Source organism: Mesoplodon bidens, assembly GCF_964165515.1.
Source record: "Mesoplodon bidens genome assembly, chromosome: 9".
Taxonomy (NCBI): domain Eukaryota; kingdom Metazoa; phylum Chordata; class Mammalia; order Artiodactyla; family Ziphiidae; genus Mesoplodon; species Mesoplodon bidens.
Window position 1 is genome coordinate 46,411,117 of NC_138166.1, and position 20,931 is coordinate 46,432,047.

Sequence of the window (20,931 nt, forward strand, 5' to 3'; positions counted from 1 at the left end):
TCCTGTCCTGCCACAAACTGAGTTGGCTTAAAAGATGTCACTTACATTTACATACACTAATTTAGAGGTGCATGTTGTAAATACTGTTATGATTTTACAGATAAGAAAATAAGACTAGGAAAAGTGATCTGACATTTAATAAATGCCAGTACCTGAATTTGAATCCAGTTCTTCTGGCTTCAAGACCAAGTTACCATATTAAAAGAAAGCAGTCTGCAGCAGTCTGCATTTTAAGATTCAACTTCCCTGGCTCTAGGCAGCCTCACTACATCTAATACACATGATTTTTGGCAAGTTCTAAACTTCACCGTTGTCCTAAATGTCCCTCTTGCAAGCGTCAATGAGTCTACAATAAAAAATTCTGCAATTCACTGAAAAAGTTCGGTGTTCACCCTGATGTTCACCCTGTGTTCACCCTTTATGATTTTTTTAAAAAAACAGACTTCAATAATCTCTATAGCCATCAACTTTTTAGGCTGAAGAATTACTTACCTCAGTTCTTAAACCAACACCGCTTCATGCTTTCAAATACCTGTCGCTCTAATTGCCAATTTCATTCATTTCTTGATATCTGCAAATAACTAGGGGCAGTGCTGCATGGCTCCCAACCCCACGAAATACTCTAAATGAAGTACTCTGAATATCATTTGACTTCACTCAAAAAAGGGAGGGAAGGTCAAAGGGTTAATCCCTAATGCATGAGTCTGATTAAGATTTAGTGCAATGATGCAGAGCAATTCAACAGAATAACGTGATTTGAGACTACGAAGAAACCAACTTTCACCTGACTTACCTCTGATCAGCATTTTTGCCCACCGCTTGTAATTACTAATTACCCCCAGTCTTATCCGATTTCTGTATCAGTCAACTGAGAATATTAAGACCCAACAAAGAGCACTGGGATTTTAAAAATAGTAATTATAGAAACAAGCCTCTAAAACTCTGAAAACTAGTAACGAGAAAACCATTAATTTATCAACAGGCGTTTGCTACGTGCAAGGCATTGGAGGAGACAAAAAAGCTGCCAAACGGTAAGCTCTTCAAGCACTTGACGGTGACTTACTCAATTTTGTAACCTCCATCCTCACCCCTCCAGAGCCTGGCAAAACTTGAACTGAATTGGACACGCTGTTGTAACGGGATGTGCCCCAGCGAGGAACCCGTGGGATAAAACAGACCAGCTTGGGACGTAACTTTGTGAAGTGTTGTTTGAACGGCTTTGCGCTGTTTAACTCAAACGGAACAGGCTGCCGCTGTGTTCGAGCTCGTGCGGCCCGGGGAAACCAGCCGGGTCAGGCGGTCTCTCCCAGAGACAAACCGGGACACCGCTGAGGGACCTCAAAGATCTGGGGCGAAGAAAAGGGGTCAGTTACTTGCCTCCCATTCCTGCAAGAATCGCTCGGCCTCGTCAGAACCAACGGTCTTATGTCTCCTAAATTCGTCCTTCACGTACTGGTCACCAAGGGCTTTGAGGTCTGGGGGCAGAACCCGGTGCAGCAGCAAAATGCGCCGATACAAGGCCCGGACACGCGAGACGTGCCGAACAGGCATAACTCCGCGCGTGGACCACAGGCCCGCCTGCACAGAGAGACCGCGCGCGCCTGCCTCTCCTTACAAGCCGGGTATAAGTAACCCAAATACAAGCGGAAGAGGGCGCGCAACTTTCATCCGGTTGGGTCCGGTCGAATATCAGGACCTCCCGGAAACGCGAGCGGCAGAGGCGGGCAGAAATGGGCCGGTCCTTATCTGAAAGGGGCGTAGCTTTCGTGGAGCGCCAGCGCAGCGACTACTTAGGGGCTGCGTCTGGGGCGGAGGGGTCGTCCACCAGGAGTCTGGCTTGGGTGCTGTCACCCCTCAGTTACACCCCATCTTCTTTTCCATTCATCTTACCCCTTTCCCTCCTGATAAAGGCTCAAGAAAGGCTTCGTCAAAATCGGGCTCCTCCAGGAAGCCTTCCATGGTTGGCTACACACTTCAGTTGTCTTTGCAGTGTTCCTGCGTTCGGCGAGAGGGATCGGAATGGGATTAATCTCTCCATTCACGAGCCCACCCACCCACGTACCTTGCACAGAGCTGTGCTCCTAATTTGTACCCTGAAGGCGTAGCCTGTTTCATGTAACTCAAGTGAGACCTGAGCCAGCAGGTTTCAATCCTTAGCTCATGTCAAGTTGGCTTTAGAAGAATAATTAGAGAACATTTTAAATGTATTGTGTCCAAGGCCACGATCCAGGAGATTCTGATTAAATAGTCTGAGATGAAAACGTAGAATCAAAACGTTCACAAATCTTCACCTTTTACATCGGCGATACTGAGAGTGTGACAAATCAAAGCTGGCAGCAGTTTAGCCTCGTTCTTTCTGTCCCATCACACCTTTGGACCTTCAACAAATCCTGATGGCTCCACCAACAAAATGTATGCGGAACTCGATCATTTCTCACTACTCCCTATTCCACAATCGTCTCTCTTTCCCGGATGCTGTAGTCACTTTTTGTGTTTCTGCTTCTGCCATGATCAACTTTGATCATGATCCACCTAAACTGTAAAAGCCTCTGCTACTGGTAGTATCTGGCTGCCTTAGAAATCCTTGCTGGTTCCCATCACTCTGACCACACCTTTTTACATAGCTTTTTATTAAATTATCAATAGGCTTAAAAAAAATGTCACTACTCTGCTCGCCAAAATCCTCCAGTGGCTTCTCATTAGAGTAAAACGCAAAGCCTCTCCACGTCTTAGCTCTCTAAATTTTCTCCTACTGCTCTTTCCCTGGTTGGCCGATTCCAGCCACACTGGTCTTCAAAGCCCCTAATTCATCTTTGAACAGGCCAGGCACTCTCCCAACTGAGGGCCTTGGTATTTGCTCTTCCATCTGCTTGGAATGTTCTGCTTCAGGTATCTTTCTTGGCTAACACCTTTATTTCACTGAGCTCATTACTTCAGGTCTCTTTCTGATTAAGATCCTCCCTGGCAAGCATATTTGATATTGCTACAACATCATGCTAAGAACTCCCTAAGCCCCCTCTCTGCTTTATTTTTCTCTGTAACACTTACATATTTTACTTGTTTGCTTATTGCCTGCCCCCGCCTTGCCCCCACTAGATTACAAATTCCCGGAGGGCAGGGATTTTGTGATTTTAAGGGTGTCAAGTGATTTATATGACCTGCTGGTGATGAAAGGGCAAGAATGTGGGAAAATTTATGTGATTCCCTCCGAGACCCCAGATTTTTGTTTATGCAAAGACTTCTTGAAAGACAAAAAGATACACACCCCTCTACCAAGGGCAGGGACTTAACTCATTTTAGTATTCTTTTCAGGGTCCACCGCAGTGCCTTACAAATAGTAAGCACTCTAATATTTATTACCTTGAATGGACTCTTTTCCTTTTGCTTAAATTGTAGAAAAATATTTGTTTAAAAGAACACAGAACATTTTTTAAATGGATTTAATTTGGTTTTTTGACAAACCACATTCATGGCAAGGATTGAATGGCAGCATGGTTATTTTACTTCAGGAAATTTTTTTTCTAACCATATTTCATCTTTTAATATCCCTGTAAATTAAAAATTAATTTCTTGTTCCAGTTTACTTTTTTCTGGTTTCCTTTGGGGTTAAAGTACATGTATAATAAATGCTTCTTTTAGAGCCAAAGCTCTTATAAAAATGTGGGAAAAAATTCTGCCAGTAAATTAATAAAACATAACAATAAAAGAATTAATTCAGCATAAAGGGAGCAGAAAAGGTCCATAAAGCTTTGGGTAATCAATGCTCAAAAATGACAAATGATGGGTAAGAGAAAAGCCAAGACATAATGGTGTGGTTAGGCCTTGCGGAGAGGAATTAAGAATAACAGTGAGAATAATGGTAGATGACCTTTATTTTTTTACAGTGGGCTGGACAATGAGCTATGTTTTGAGGACAAAATTTTCTGTTTCTTTGACCTTCCAATTTAGGCTGACCAGTTTTCCTCTTGTGGTCAAAATAGCCATGAACTGAAAATAAGATCTGAGTTCTATTCCTGGCCACTAATCCAGATCAGTACACTTCATGCAGGCCTTTTCTTTATCCTTCCTGCATGTAATTCGTTTTCCTGTGTCATTCAGCAAGTCACTCAACCAATCTGCACCTCGATTTTCTCACATGTCAAATAAATTGGGTTAGGTAATTCTCAGTACCTTTCAGCTCTGCTATTCATGATTTGTCCCCAGTCCCCTCCAAAATTTTGTGTAAAAGGAGCAGCAGGTATGTACCCACTCTGAAATAACTGCTTTGAAAAGATTTTTGTTTAAGAAGGGGAAACTCCTCAAAATTTGAATCAAAGAGGTTTCCATGTTTTCCTTTATGGAAGTGCAATTGACAAAGAAAAATCAGGAGGGAAAATTACTTTTGGAAAGGCATTTTACTTTAGTCATATTGAGTTTGCAGGGACAGCCTACGTTAAATGACGCATTGAACAAGTTGCCTAATAGTAAAAGTGCTGTTGGTCTAAGTCAGTGGTTTTCAACTTTGGCTGTATATTAAAATCACCTGGGAAACTGGTTTAAAAGAACTGATAAGGCCCACTCCAAACCACTTGAATCAGCATCTTTGCGAGTGGGGTGAGGCATGCCTATTGCTTAGAAACCCCTCCAAGTGATTCTAATGTGCAGCCAAGATTGATAACCAATGGTCTAAGTTTCCAACTTGGAAACACCTGGGTTCCAGGAATAGTACCCAAGTTATTGACACTGTTAAAAACTGATTACTAAATACCAGTCCTTCAATATTAAAGTGTTCCTGCAACAATGAGGATAAAGATTTTGATATAGCTAAAAATATTTTAAACATAAAAGTAAAATGGGGGGGATAAATTGGGAGATTGGGATCGAAATATACACACTACTATACATAAAATAAGTAACTAATAAGGACCTACTGTATAGCACAGGGAGCTCTACTCAGTACTCTGTAATGACCTATATGGGAAAAGAATCTAAAAAAAGAGTGGATATATGTATATGTATAACTGATTCACTTTGCTGTACACCTGAAACTAACACAGCATTGTAAATTAACTACACTGCAATAAAAATTTTAAAAAACATAATCAAAAAGAAAGAAAAAAAAGTAAAACATCTCTGAGAAAGAGAATGTAAGAGTGAAAAATAAGTTATATAACTCCGGGCTATATGCACATTTATTAACAGGAGGTGATTAATAACTTAAGGGCTATCTGAAGAGCTCACTCCAGAATCATCCCACTTCCCACATGCCACATCCACAGCACCACAGTGTCTCCCAGAGGACATGGTTTAAGCTTTCCAAATAAGTAATGAACATTCAGAACACAGCTTACTTATGCAAACTTGGCACTCAATAAAAATCCACAAAATCTCTATCATCTGTACTCTCCTCTAACCCAAGCCTTCCACTAGACCTCTTGATTGTATCCCAACTCTTCTAAGAGGTAGTTTCATAATTATCCCCTCATTCTTTCTCTCACTGGCATCTTCAATTATTCTCTTCATAAGACTAGTCCATTCAGCTCATAAACATTCACAAGAGCACTTCACATTAAAAAAAAAAAAGTTCCCTCCATCTATTCTACCTCCCCCTCAAACTACCATCCTATCACCCTGCTTCTTTCGTTGGCAAACTTGAAACAAATATTTCTCCATTTCCATTCTCATTCCCTGCTTAATCCCTTTTAATCTATTGTCCCCACTACTCCTCTAAAATCACTTTCTTCAAATTCCCTAGTTCCTTGCTTCTGTTCACAAATCTACTCTCCCCTGACCTTCTAGAAATCTTTCCATCTTTCGGCTTCCATATGTTTGTACTGTCCAGGTGATCCACCTCTAGGGCCCCACTGTCTCTGGGTCCTTAGCTAGCTGCAGTTCTTCCTGCCTCCAAATGAGAATGCATCAGTCCAAACATCAGTGTCAGTGCCCTTGTCCCGGCCAGCTGTCCTCAGCAATTGGTGATGCTCTGCTGCCCCCACCTGGCCAACCCCATTCTAACCATTTTGGAGGCCCTCGCTGGACCCTTACCTGGAAAGGGCAAGGACATCTTAACCAACTCTCACACCCACCCTGGCCTCTCTACAGTTTCAACCTTCCTTGCTAAGCACTGGATAAATTCAAATTGGATATCCTGTCATTCTTTCAGAGTCTATGTCCCAATTTAAACTCATCATTTTTCTCCAAAGACCTTTCTCTCGCCACCGTTCTTAAATTTACCTAGGCTCAAGACTCAGGGTTCTGTAACATCTTTCACCCTCTTCATGTATCTTGTTATTGAGGAGCCCTTGTTGAGACTTCTTTTGTAAATCAGTCACTTTTTTCCCATGTCATTGACCCACCTGCCTTGACTCCATATCCCTCGTTTAAATGACAACAACAGTCTTCTGATTGGATTCCGTTTCTTCAAAATTCGAAAGATTTTCCATTGTCTTCAGTGTGAAGTATGTGCCCCCAGAATATAAAACTGTATTTAAAAAATCACATTGCAACCAAAGGCAAGACTTGCAGCTGAGCTATTATTGATCTACTTTTTCATTATATTATACATGTATAAAATTATATTTTCATTATAATATACAACTATACATTATACAATTTTCTTAAAATTGAAGGAAAAATTCTAAATGATAACTTCAGACAGATTTCAATTTTATAATGCCATTACACTTTTAACCTGCAGAAAGCAAAAGTAAGTAAATAGATAAACAAATGCAAAAAGTAATTGTCTTACAAGAGAAGGCATTCCTCTCCCCACCCCCCAAATTAGAATAAGTTCACAGTATGTGTTCTTCATGCTCACAAATTTGAAGTGAGTAAATTATATTCATATACCATTAGGTTCCAGCTTTACCTTTTCTTAACTATGTGATATTGGACTAGTTGTTTAAGCTTTCTGAGTCGCAAGTTTCCTTCTCTTAAAATGAGAATAATATTATGTACCTAAAAAGCTTCCTGTGTGCTTTAATGGTTTGATATGTAAAAGGAATTTAGACTAGTTTGTCTGCAGCATATAGAAAGTGCGCATAGTGTTAGCAATGATGATGATGACATAAAATGATAGCCAGGGGACTTCCCTAGTGGTCCAGTGGTAAAGAATCCACCTTACAATACAGGAAACACGGGTTTGACCCCTGGTCAGGGAACTAAGATCCCACATGCCACGGGGCAACTAAGCCCACGCACAACAACTACTGAGCTCACAAGCCTCAACTAGAACCCGCGTGCTGCAAACTACAGAGCCCAGGTGCTCTGGAACCCGTGAGCCACAACTACAGAGCCCACATGCCCTGGAGCCTGTGCACCACAACTAGAGAGAGAAAACCCGCACACCACAACTAGACAGAAGCCCACGCACCACAACGAAGAGCCCGCATGCCACAACTGAGACCCGACGCAGCCAAAAATAAATAAATAATAAATAAATCTTTTTTTAATTTAAAAAAATAAAATGATAGCCAGTAAAAACTGTGAATCTTAGTTTAAGGTTTTTAAAAACTATTTCCCGCTTCAGAATACAACAATCTTAGAGGTATGAAACTTAAACTAACTGAAATGATATAATGCAATTACACTGTGACACCTAAAATTATAAACCAACATTTGTGCCTGAGCCCCTACTATACACAAGCATGATGGCTTTCCTTTGAGCAACAAGAACAGTTGCTCTTGAGGTGAGAATCTCCTGTAAATCTGGACTGTGTTTATTGATTCAAGATAAATCCCGCAGTATCTAGCAGACCCTCAGCATCAACAATGGGAACGGAACTTTTCAGTCTTGGGCTTGTGTTGTGAAATCACTTGAATTGCTATTACTCATGATGGCTGGGAATGACTAACAAATTAAAGGAAAATTAGTGTTTAGTCTCTGTCTACGATACTGTAGCCATGAGGATGAGGAAGGAGGATCATTTATCTACAGAATAAAGAGTGGGGGTTGGATAATTCTTGAAACTACATAATTCTGAACCAATAACTTATTAAAAATTAATTTCAAGATTGCATTGAGTGGTTAAACAAAGAAGCATTTGTTCTTCCTTCATTAGACAAGACTTTGGCAACAAAAGATTACAGTATTTCTTTAAAAATATAACAGCAAATATCATATACATCTTAAATTCAGCTCAAATTTTAGAACAAATCATAAATTTATTTTAATTACTTTGTTTAATCGAACCCCAAATGGCCTTTAAGATAGTACACTAATGTTCTTAAGCAGATGAGATTATTTTTAAATTGTTACATTCTTTCTCAAGAATGTGACAACACATGCAGCCAGTGATGAAATATCCATTTCAGTTAGATCAAATAGGGTCTATATTAACGAAAAATTTAAAAAGAAGAACATAACTCTAGTGTTCCTTTATGGATATATGATGTGATTATAGCCTTTTTCAAAATCTGTGGCAGAATAAACATTCTATAGAGAAGCTACTTTGCCACATATAGGTATATAATATTAAAGAAAATTTTTTGTTCACAAGTACCCAATTTAAATGTATTCATAAATGAATAGTAAATCAATTTTTAATGTACTAATTATAGTCCAGAACCATTATAAATTAAATTCAGACATAATTAAAGGGGAGACAAAACCTTGTGCAGTGATTCTTCATTTTTATTCTATGTAGCAGACTTCTAATGAGTCCATAAAAAGGCCATTCAAGATGCCTAAGGAAGAATCTAACCTGAGCATACAGAATGTTTTCCACAGTCTTCCTACTGGAGAACCTACATAATGTCTCAAGGAGATGAGTCTGAGGGAATTGGTGCTCCTCCAACTGTGATGTACTCACTAATCATCTGGGTATCTTATTATAATGCAGATTCCAGTTCAGTTGGCCTGGGGATGGCCCTGAGAGTCCGTAGCTCCAACAAGCTCCCAGGTGATGCTAATGCTGCTGGACCACTCGCTTTAAGAAGTGAGGTCCTAAAACATAATACATATCAGAAGCAAACAGAGAATGACATTTTAGTTCCCCAAACTTCATCTTCTTATTTAGATATATATCGAATGTGGATATTTTGGCTGACTTGTAAAAATTTCTCCAAATTGAAGTCCTATTTAAAATATTTGCATTGCCCTCAAAAAGAAGTGGTATGAGAAGCAAAGAGAAAGGAGAGTTCTTCTTTGTTAAATAAATATATCATCTGAAAGGATAACATAAATTATTGAGAGCAGAGAAGAACAAAAATAAGGCTCAAGTATGATAACCTTGAGTTAAAGAACCAAGGCAGGAGAGAAAGGAGACTACAAAGGGAAGATGAATCAGTCCAGCCTCAGACGTATTGCCTTCAGGGGTGGGGCTCGCCCAGCCTCAGTGGATAACCTTGGTATGGGGTATGGAGGAGATTAAGTCTTAAGTACTTAAGGCTCAAAGTATTCACGAAGACCTACAGTTGCCTAATCAAACTGCTTTTATGCCTTTGGATCAGCGTTACATTACCCCACAGGGAACTTAAACACAACATAAACATGTATTTACATGAACTTAAAAGAAAGCTTGTTGTCCCGTCTCCTGTTTTAATTAGATATGTCTTATATAAATGCAGACTCTGTGGTTTCCCTGGCAAGGCTACAGCACTAAGTAAATCCACAATAGCATTATTTTGTTTGCTTTTTTCCCCTTAATTAAGTTTTTAAAGTTTCCTTAGCTCTCTGTGTGGCTGCTTTAGCTTAGGCAGCCGGGTTTGTGGTGAAGGGTTGGGAGAGCACATACCAGCCACCTCATACCCCTCCTGGGCGCCTTATCCCACCTCCTGTGCAGCTAGATAGAAAAGCAGGAGGAAAAGGAGGGCAAAACATCCCAACTGCACAAGTAAATGCCCTTCATGGAAACCCCCTTATATCATACCTAAGAAAAGCCCATTATCTTCCTAGCATATTGACAGAGTGGGGATACTCAAAACCCTTAAGTACGTGGACAGCCTTCCAAGGCTTATGGAAAACAAGGATACTGTCCAATTTTATAGTGCCAATGTATTAAAATATTTTTCTGGCTCCTGTGCTATCTTCACCGTAGATCTCTGGCCTGGAGGCTCCCTCTACAAGCCAATTTCAGAGGCTGTAATCATGTCTTAGCAAAATAACCAACAAGGGGGCAATCAATACACAGGCCTCTAACATCTTTTGTGCAAGCCTTAGTGAGGAAGGCAAGGTCTGACTAATGGTCACACGCTGAACAGCTGCCTAATTAGAAGACTGAATGGCCCCAAAACGTTGTGAGTTTTTGTCTGCCTTTTTGTTTGGGGTTTTTTTTGTCTTTTATTTTTTGCGGTACGCGGGCCTCTCACTGTTGTGGCCTCTTCCGTTGTGGAGCACAGGCTCCGGACGTGCAGGCTCAGCGGCCATGGCTCACGGGCCCAGCCGCTCCGCGGCATGTGGGATCCTCCCGGACCGGGGCACGAACCCGTGTCCCCTGCATCGGCAGGCGGACTCTCAACCACTGCGCCACCAGGGAAGACCCGGATTTTGTTTTTAGTTTAATATTAATTTGACTTTAAATGAATGCTGCTAAAATCGAGAGCAAAAAGGAGCACATGTATAATATGACGTGTGTGTTGATACAGCAGGCTCCAAATGTGTGATTAAGCTAATGGTGACTCACATAAAATATAGGTATATATTTACATATCTGTTTTATGTTTTCAGACTATAGCAGAGAAGACAATATATCCATATAGTATTCTTTAATTTATGCTTCTGTTCTTCAGGTTATATACTTGGTTTAAATAAATTACAATTTACATATGAACAAAGATATACATAGGAAAAAGACTGGAAGAAATATACCTACATGTTGAAAGTGATTACCTTTGAAAAGTGAAATGAGAGGTGATTCTTTTTATTTTTTATGTGTTTCTTCTCCCCTCACCCCCCAAATTTCTGAGCTGTTTAAAACAAAAACAAACAAACAAAGAAGACTATACTACAAGCAGAAACATAATTAACAATTCTTCTTATTGATACTTGTTTCCACAGCTATTTTACATAGGTTACTTAATTCAGTCATTCAACGCAATTTATTAAGAATCTCCTATGTCCCAGACATAGGAGATTGTGCTTGGCACTGCAATGCACTAATATACATACATTACATGTGTTTATCAAACAAACATTAGCCAAATCCTCTTCACTGACCTATGGAAGGGTGCTAGAAATGCAGGCTCCAAGTTACACCTGATCCTTACTCGCCACCTTTTCTTAACGTCACTGAGAGTAGACTTACTCTGACTAAGCAAACGTTTTTTAATCACTTTGTTTTGATCTTTAGTGAAAGTAATGTCACTTGATGTTAGCAGCGGAACCAACTTCAGTCCTGAAGGCACAAGTGCGCAGGCCTCACGTCTGTCTTTTTGTGGCTCTGTGCTAAGAACAGCAATGGCACAGCAGCTCCCACACGCCCTTGAGGCAGAGGCAGGCTTGGGGAGATGTCTGTGAACCCCAGCTCCTCTCCCTTCTGAAGACACTCATACTTAGGAAGCCCCAAAGAAAGCTCTGTGAGAGCAGGCTCATCAAACAGAATAAACAAAAACTGATTAAACACTCAAAGACCAAAGTCTGGAAAAGATGCTTAGCTAGTTAAATATAGATCTCTTCAAAATGGAACTTTTGTGTATGCCCCCAGGTTCCAGAAGAAACCACTGTGATTAACAACTTCCAGCTAACATTTAAATTCCAGTGTAGCTAAGTGGTGTGCCTGCACTGTCTAGGTGTAGCGTGTTATTTAAAAACATCTGTTGCCAAGCCCAGCCTGTTGCTTTCCACAACAGACAGCATATTAGAAAGATTTCTTGTCTGGGCATTCACGGTCCTTCATACACTGATCCCAGCCCTTGGTCCTCACATTCTGTGTCTGCATGAACTTTCTCTCTAGTCAACTGTCATAACTAGCTAGTCCTAGAACATGCCTCTCATTTTCCCTTTTTTGTCTCTTAATCTCAAAAGACTTCCTTTCTTTTCTCTATATTATCCATTCTTCAGGTGACATTTACTTCTTCAGGAAACTTCTTAAGAGGACTTCAACCTCCAGAAGGCCCTCTATCCTTGGACTCCATTGTGCTTCTCTCTATAGAACTCATTAGGCCATGAGTGGGACTAAGGGGGAAGATGGTTGCGATTGGGTGAGGCTGTCGATCCCCAGTCTACACACTCTTAGAGCATCTTCTCTCTCCAGCTCCTTACTGTTGTTTTGGTTTTCTTGTCTTTGGCCTGCATAAGACAGCCCATCTAATAGCGAGCTTAGATGGATCTTCAATGGGCCATAGGGTTCTTTTGTGTTACAGAGCACACGAAGAGTAACCAAAGAAATGTTAAATCATCATTTTATAACCTCATGGCTCTTTAACTTTTCAAGATTGAGTCTATGCAAGTAGACTTCGTGTTCTTTGGAGACAAGTATCATCTCATACTCCTTTTATCTCTCAGGTTCCCAAGGCAATGCTCTGCATTATCTTTGGTGCTCAACAGATTAGTGTTTCTTTATGTTTTTATTCAATACTATCAATGACAAAGTGGTCCCCTAGAAACACCACAAAGCAAAATACCCATGACATTTTTCACAGAACTAGAACAAATAACTGTAAAATTTATATGGAACCATAAGAGACACAGAAATGCCAAAGCAATCCTGAGGAAAAAGAACAAAGCTGGAGTCATAACCCTCCCAGACTTCAGCCAATACTACAAAGCTACAGTAATCAAAACAGTGTGGTACTGGCACAAAAACAGATATATGGACCAATGGAACAGAACAGAGAGACCAGAAATAAACACACCTATGGACAATTAATCTTCAACAAAGGAGGCAAGAATATACAATGGGGAAAAGAGAGTCTCTCCAGCAAGTGGTGTTGGGAAAGTTGGACAGCTGCATGTAAATCAAGGAAGCTATAACACACCCTCATACCATACCCAAAAATAAACTCAAAATGGCTCAAAGACTTAAATATAAGACAAGACACCATAAAGCTCCTAGAAGAGAACATAGGCAAAACGTTCTCTGATGTAAATCATAGCAATATTTTCTTAGGTCAGTCTCCCAAGGCAAAAAGAAACAAACGTGACTCAATCAAACTTATAAGCTTTTTCACAGCAAAGGAAACCTGAAACAAAATGAAAAGGCAACCTACAGACTGGGAGAAAAAATTTGCAAATGATGTGACCAACAAGGGCTTAATTTCCAAAATATACAAACAGCTCCTACAAGTCAATAACCAGAAAAAAACCAAACAACCCAATCAGAAAATGGGCAGAAGACCTAAATAGACATTTCTCCAAAGAAGACATACAGATGGCCAATAGGCACATGAAAAGATGCTCATCATCACTAATTATTAGAGAAATGCAAATCAAAACTACAATGAGGTATCACCTCACACCAGTCAGAATGTCCATCATTAAAACATCTACAAATAATAAATGTTGCAGAGGGTGTGGAGAAAAGGGAGCCCTCTCACACTGTTGGTGGGAATGTAAACTGGTACAGCCACTATGGAGAACAGTATGGAGGTTCCTAAAAAAAACTAAAAATAGAGTTGCCATATGATCCAGTAATCCTACTCCTGGGCATATATCCAGACAAAACTATAATTCTAAAAGATACATTACCCCAATGTTTATAGCAGCACTATTTACAATAGCCAAGACATGGAAACAACCTAAATGTCCATTGACAGATGAATGGGTAAAGAAGATGTGGTACATATATACAACGGACTATTACCCAGCCATTAAAAAGAATAAAATAATGCCATTTGCAACAACATGGATGGACCTAGAGATTACCATACTAAGCGAAGTAAGTCAGAAAGAGAAAGACAAATACCATATGATATCACTTATATGTAGAATCTAAAACATCTACAAAACAAAAACAGACTCAAAGATATGGAGAACAGACTTGTGGTTGCCAAGGGAGGGGAAGGGAGGGCAAGGGAAGCATTAGGAGTTTGGGATTAGCAGATGCAAACTATTATACATAGAATGGATAAACAACAAGGTCCTACTGTACAGCACAGGGAACTATATTCAATATCCTGTGAAAAACTGTAATGGAAAATAATATTTAAAAGAATACATATATGTTTAACTGAGTCACTTTGCTGTACAGCAGAAATTAACACAACCTTGTATATCAACTATACTTCAATAAAATTTAAAAAAAGAAATACCACAAAGTAAATAATGTCCCTTGTAAATCTGGAGCTGATCAGCTATCTGGCTCCATTCTTTTTGGACCCTCAGTCAGACCGCTTTTATAATCTGGATATTTTGCAAATATACTCGGACTAGATATGGTTGCAGTGGCTCAGACAAGAGTGAAGAGGGCACAATATCATCATTGTAATCATATCTTCTACCAGCATTTCTATGTGGACTCTGTAACTCCATGATAATTTTGTGGCAGAGACTATTTATTGTCCCTGATACTATCCTCACATCTCCCTTTTAGAAATAGAAATCTCACATTTTAACTGAACCCATGGCTGCCAAGCTGGCATCATACTGTCTAGTTCTCCTTGTACCTAGGGGGAGGCATATGACTAAATTCCAGCCAGCATACAATCTCAGATATAGCTCCCACCCAGTTTGCTGAAACACTTGTGTTGAAGCCCTGAGATGCCATGTTAAGAAGTTCTACCTTTCAGCTGCCATGCGGTGAGGAAGCCCATACTAAACCTACACAAAGAGTCCACAGGGAAAGGCCTCTAGGGCTATAGGAAGAGAGAGATAACTGGCCAGCTTCCAGATGTTCTAGTCGTCTACTATTCCAGCTCCAACCACTGTCTAACTATAATTAGATGGGAGATTCTGAGACAGAACTACCTAGCTGAGCCCTTCTTGAATTTTTGTCCCATAAAAACCACAAAACATTATAAAATATGCTGTTATTTTAAGCCACCAAGTTTTGGGGTAGTTTGTTACATGGCACAGATAACTAGAACAGTCACCAAAAGTACAGAGCTCACTACCCAGTTTTGCTGGGGCCATGAGGGAAAAGGAGTTTTTCTGGCCAGAGGCCTTGCTGCCTGAGAATTTTAGCATACAGACCACAGGATTTGGAGGTAAGAGTCTTAGTCTTTCCCCTTTGCCCCAACTTGCCTGGAAAGGATGAGTTTAAGCAAATCACCTGAGTTTTTGGATTCCACAGACTCTTCTACAAAGAGCCTATGTGGCTTTTAGGAAGGCTATGAGGGTCAACAGGACACAGGAGGAACAATCCTCCCAAGGCAAGTGTTCAATAACTGTCACCTGTGGCTTGATATCCTCATGCCCACTCATCTTCATGAAAATCTATGAAGAAGCTGAAGCTGCATGACGTAGATAACAATTTGATGAGCAGACTTCCTCTAGTGCATCTCCACAGAGTCAGTAGAGCCAATGGACTCCAGGTCAATGTCAGTTACCTCTGACTTGTTAAGTTACAGATGAAAGGCACTAGCCCTTCCATGATTTGCAGAGGGGAATGCTGCTTCCCATCCTAAATCTCTCTTCCGTAACTCCACAGGGGCAGGCCCCATTGCTTTTCAATGGGAGGAACAGTAGAAAAAGTCTTCTCTAAATGGCCTCTTTTTCTGGGCTTTGCTCTCTGTGAGATCTCAGAGAACACATGTGGTCAGGATCATTTCTTCCAGCACCACAGCTCTTTTCAAAATTTCTTCTTGGGCAGCCAGCACGTCTCTTATAATCCCCCTGGAAATAGCTTTTCCCTGAGAATAATCGCCCTGGCAATGAGGCAGGGAAGAACACATTACAGTGTCCCAGGAAAGCCCTAAGGCCATCATTTAATGGCAATCCTAGCATGGTATGGTGACCACTAAAGGAAAATAATGCTTTACTACAGAAATCAGGGTCTGTGGCTTCTCAGCATGGGTGGCCAGCCAACCAGGTGGGCAGCAACTGCGGGGACAGTCCTTAACCTAGGATATTTCTAATGTTCAATGGTTAAAGGAAAATACTGAAAATTAATTATTTTTACTATATATTTCAGTATTTATCCTGCCTGCAACCAGACAGAAGCAGAACCAGAAATAGCTGCTACCCTAAAAGCTAAAATTGAGACTATTTTCTGAAAAATGTATGTCTATACTTCTACACATATGCAAAATGAATTGTTTAATCATTGTAATTTTGAGTGAAACTCTTGAGCAAGCTACTTATTAATAGTAAGGTGAGCCAAGCTCAGTATTTTTGAAAAAAGAAAGATGGGCACAGATCATTGATTGATATTGCACTACTTAGGATTCTGGAAATGTAACTAAATACTTATGTTGAAATCGATTTTGATTGCATCAGTATAACTGATAACATCCCATAGAAAGGTATAAATTTAGAAGAACAGGCTGTATTTCATAGGCTATGTTTCAGGTAATATTTTTCTCATCTTTCGATCTGTTCCCACAACCCCATTTTTGCCAGAGCAGAAACACAAAGAAATTCTGTTTCTGGCTTCAATTTTTAAAAATCTAAAGTCAAGCAAAAGTCAGTTCTGAAGGCTACTTTGCCTCTCACTTTTAAAAATGTTAAAAATACTAATTATTGGACATATGAAAAGATATATGCTTTTGAAAAGATTAATAGATTCAAAGCAATTTTTAAATCAGCCTTTTTCCTACTATTATAATTTTTAAGTGTTTCAGGCTTTTTAATGGAAGCTTTCAGAGCTGTATCCTGAGTCATTTAATTTCTGTTAACAGATCTGTCCTGGCTTCTCATTGGCATTTATTCCTGTGCCACCCACGTAGAACTCCAAATGTGGATCCAACGACTGCTGAGCTGTGAACACTCTATTTGTGTAATTCTGCCAATGACCACCCTTAAACCTCAGAAGAATCAAAGGAAAGCAAAGATATGCTGAAATGTTAAAAAAAAAAAAAAACAACACACACACCAATTTTGAGGACACAAGCAAGAATGTGAGTTCTTCTATACTGCACCCTGTCAAATAGGACTCCTAAGGGTCAGGACCACCAATGTACAGTTTTTAGCTGTGAAGGGCATGATCTGTGGCAAAGCCGTATATGCATCTGTACCAGCCTGCCCAGTGCTCCACACAGAAACCAAGACTAACCACAGCTGAAAGAGGAAACCTTCATTTGGTGCAAAGAATAGGTGAATTGTGAGCCCTGGGTCAAAATACCTTCTTTTACCTTCCTCTGTCCTTAAATAGGATTTGTGTCTGTGTGTGCATGTGCACGTGTGTGTGCGCACACGCACGCACATGCTTTTTACCTTAAATCACAATAAAAAGACATCAGACAGTAAGGCTCAGCAACTATGGATTGGGCAAAAGCTAAACAAAAAGAATCTATAGTAGTCATTTGAACCTTAACTACCAACTTTCTTGCCAACATCACTAACACTACAACCTTTGTTTCATTTTGATTTCAATTTGTAATTTCAGTTTTATTCAGTGCTCTAAATTAAAGTGAAGGTAATTTTGGCATAATCTGGAATAAATTAGAAGATTGCTTAGTTCCCATAAATATATTGTAATCATAAATTGAGACTTTAGACTCTGAAGGGCGCTTTGAAATTATTTCTTGTCTAAACCTCTCATTTTAGAGATTAAAAAATATATATATATGGAGATCCATTGTGATTAAGTGACGTGCCCAAGGTCATACAGCTAGTTAAAAGTTGAGAGAACTAGGTTCCATGTCTCCAGCTTCCCCATCTGCTGTTAGTTTTTTCTATTACACCTCAACTTTTGATTCGTCATAGTAAGAGGTAGCAATGAGCTGGATTAAACAAAATAGCAAATAAACTCGGTGCTCCCTTTCCTTGTTCCTGGGCTCCTTGAAAATGGGGTTTTTTAGATTTGTTTGTTTATTTAATTATTTTTATATCCTCCATAGTATCTAACGCAGTATAGGTTTTCAACAAAAACGTGTTGAGTTAAATAAGCACTGAATAATTGGGGGAAATCAACTGAGATATCTTTCGAGAAGCAGCAAATTAAGGTTAACATTAGCATTATAGATGGTGAAGGAAGTCTGCCAGAGAGATGGAGAATGATGGGGGAAGCTGGTCTGGAATTTACATTTTTCCATTTCTATACCACAAAGAATACACTTCATGGAGGTAGCAGAGATTTAACAGGAAAATACAAATAGCAGTATTATTTATATTATGTGAATAAGCCATTCCTTTTTCTCATTATCCTCCTCAAGTTGCTAATGAATCATATTCTGACACGTATAACTCTGACTGTTTGTTCTTATTTCTCAGATATAACTTATCATCTCCCCATTGTGTATAGTACAACTAGCTCTGAGCTTATGAAGATTCAAAGTAGGTTGCTAATTTAACTTGTAGCAGAAGGGGTATCATACATTATAAAGAGCATTTGAGCTGGAATTTGGAGACGTGGTTTCTAGTCCTGAACCTGTCAATAATAAGCTGTGTTACTCTAGACCAGTAGTGCAAACCCACTTCTCCCATCTTCCTTCCAGCTTTAAAATCATAGGACTCAATATCCTTTCTTAATGAATCATAAATATTAATCTAAGACTAGGTATGTGTTTATTGCTCTAAATGAGGTAACTACACCTCATTTGGAGAGAGCAAACTTTACCATCATACACAGAAGACTCAAGTCACATGTTAGGCAATGACGAGGTGATGATGAGGGGCAAGGGGATTGAAGAAGTATAAAACAGGGTCTCTATCCTCCAAGGCATTAACAAGGCAGCTGGGGAGACAGACTTTCACGTAAGAAAATAAATAGATAATGTTCACATTGGTCTTCTCCACGCTACGGGTCTAATTGGTGTCCAGGTAGTTTTACTGGGGCAATGTTTTTTAATAAGTACTAAATTAGGTTATATAATCTTAAATGCCATATGCATACAGAGACACAGAAACGTGACCTAGACTGGAACCCCATACCCTGAAACTGGAAGACTGCGGCAAGATTAACTAGCCCAGGTGCCTCCCACAAAAGGACAGGGCCGCGAAAGCAGCGCAGTCACACAGGGCCAGGTGCTGGAAGGGTCCCACAATTGGGGTTTAATGCTCTGTGGTTGCTGTCTTGAAATTCTTAATAATGTTACCTTTGGATCTGGATTTTGTGAGTCAAGTCCAACGAGGCAATGGAGCATGCGCCAGGATCTTAGCGCCTCCGCTCCAGCGTGATCCCGCCTACCTCCATCTTCCCGGGACTGGCTCTCAACGGCCTTCTCCCCACACACGCCCACGCCCCACACACTAGGCAGTCCGACCTCCCCCTTCCCGCCCCAGGACTGCTAACGCCCTCTCTGCTGGCAGGAGCCCGGGCGCAGTGTGGGGACGGAAGGAATGAGTGGTGGCCATTGCTCGCCCTCGGCAGACAGCAGCATCTGCTGGGCAACCGGCCAGAGGCTGCGTCTGGGCGTGGGCGAGCCTCTTCCCCACCCTCATCCAGATCCGGAGCACCTGCAGGCCCTGAGGTTTAAAGATCTCAGGGGTCATCCATCTTGCTGTGGCCTCAATTTCCCTAGACCCCGCCCCCAGCCGAGGCACCTTGCCTGGGTTGACAGCTGCCAGAAGCAGAAGCTGGTAACTGTCAAGCCCAAGCACACACGACCTTGGGCAGCTGTGAGGGGCTGCACTCACCCCACAAGTACCCCCAGCTCCTGTCTGGGGGGGCCCTCTCTTCCTCCTTCCTCCTGTCTGAGTACCGCTGGTATTTGCTCTTCTGGTCCCCGAGAGCCAGGAAATATTTCCACTTCATTTTTATACTGTGCTCTGATACTTATTAAAATTGACATTGCACAATATAAAGATAAGTGGGAATACTCATTTAATATCTTATTTTTATTTAATATCTAATTTTTTCTTTACTTAGAATGACATTAAATAGCAAATTAAAAAAAAACCACAAACCATGGCAATGTCAAGAGAGAGAGGATGGTAAAAAGGAAAAAGCTTCTCATATACCTTCTTTTCAAAAAATAAATTTATTTATTTATTTTTGGCTGTGTTGGGTCTTCGTTGCTGTGCACGGGCTTTCTCTAGTTGTGGCGAGCAGGGGCTACTCTTTGTTGCAGTGCGCCAACTTCTCATTGCGGTGCTTTCTCGTATTGCAGAGCACGGGCTCTAGGCGCGCAGCCTTCAGTAGTTGTGGCACACAGGCTCAGTAGTTGTGGCGCACGGGCTTAGTTGCTCTGCAGCAGGTGGGATCTTCCTGGAGCAGGGCTTGATTCTGTGTCCCCTGCATTAGCAGGCAGATTCTTAGCCACTGTGCCACCAGGGAAGTGCTTCATATACCTTTACTTTTCCACCTGCTTTCTAAACAAGGGCTCCACATTTTTCTTTTTATCTTGCAAATTATGTAGTCAGAAAGAGTTTTTATTATGTAGTGTATTATGTACATATTATGTAGAGATTTTTTTTGTTTTTATTATGTATTACAAATTACATAGCCAGAAAGAGTTATTTTCTCACAGAGAGAGGAATTCTGTCCTAAAAATGTTTACTCACTTGTAGTGATGTGTATACTTTCGAAAGGTTGAAGGATTTCCACCAACCCCTAATTTCCTGATCCTCTTTATTTTATTTTATTTTTATTTATTTATTATTGCCTCTGCCATTTCCTTGAAGACTCCTCAATCTTCCAGAAAACTTGAGTTTTAACATCTGATGCTTGGAAACAGTTGCTCCACTCCTAGTTGCACACATCTTGTCAACCATTTTGAGATAAAACTATTCCCTAAGTACAAACTAAATGGCAGGAAGAGAGACCCTGGAAGAATAAAGAGCATCCACTGCACAGTATACTGAATGTGGGCGAGCTGAAGCTAAAGGTCTTATAGACTCCACTAGGTACCACTGGCTGAGACAGCACATTAGCACTTGGAATATGGGGGAAAAGATATTTAAAGTGACAATAGTGAGTGTTTAATATATATTATAAAGGAAAATATCATAGAGACAAATCATATTTATAACAAATC

The 20,931-nt window shown here is 40.4% G+C and overlaps 1 protein-coding gene across 2 annotated transcripts in view; it reads right to left on the minus strand.

Moving 5' to 3' along the window:
- The window catches only part of SDHAF3 (succinate dehydrogenase complex assembly factor 3), an 89,080-nt gene extending 87,457 nt beyond the window's left edge, over positions 1-1,623 (minus strand). For both annotated transcript variants that reach the window (XM_081243899.1, XM_081243900.1), the window contains exon 1: positions 1,378-1,623. In XM_081243899.1, coding sequence (XP_081100025.1) covers positions 1,378-1,551 — 174 coding nt within the window. In that variant the 5' untranslated portion in view covers positions 1,552-1,623. The remainder of the gene's footprint in view (positions 1-1,377) is intronic.
- Between the last annotated feature and the right edge of the window lie 19,308 nt (positions 1,624-20,931).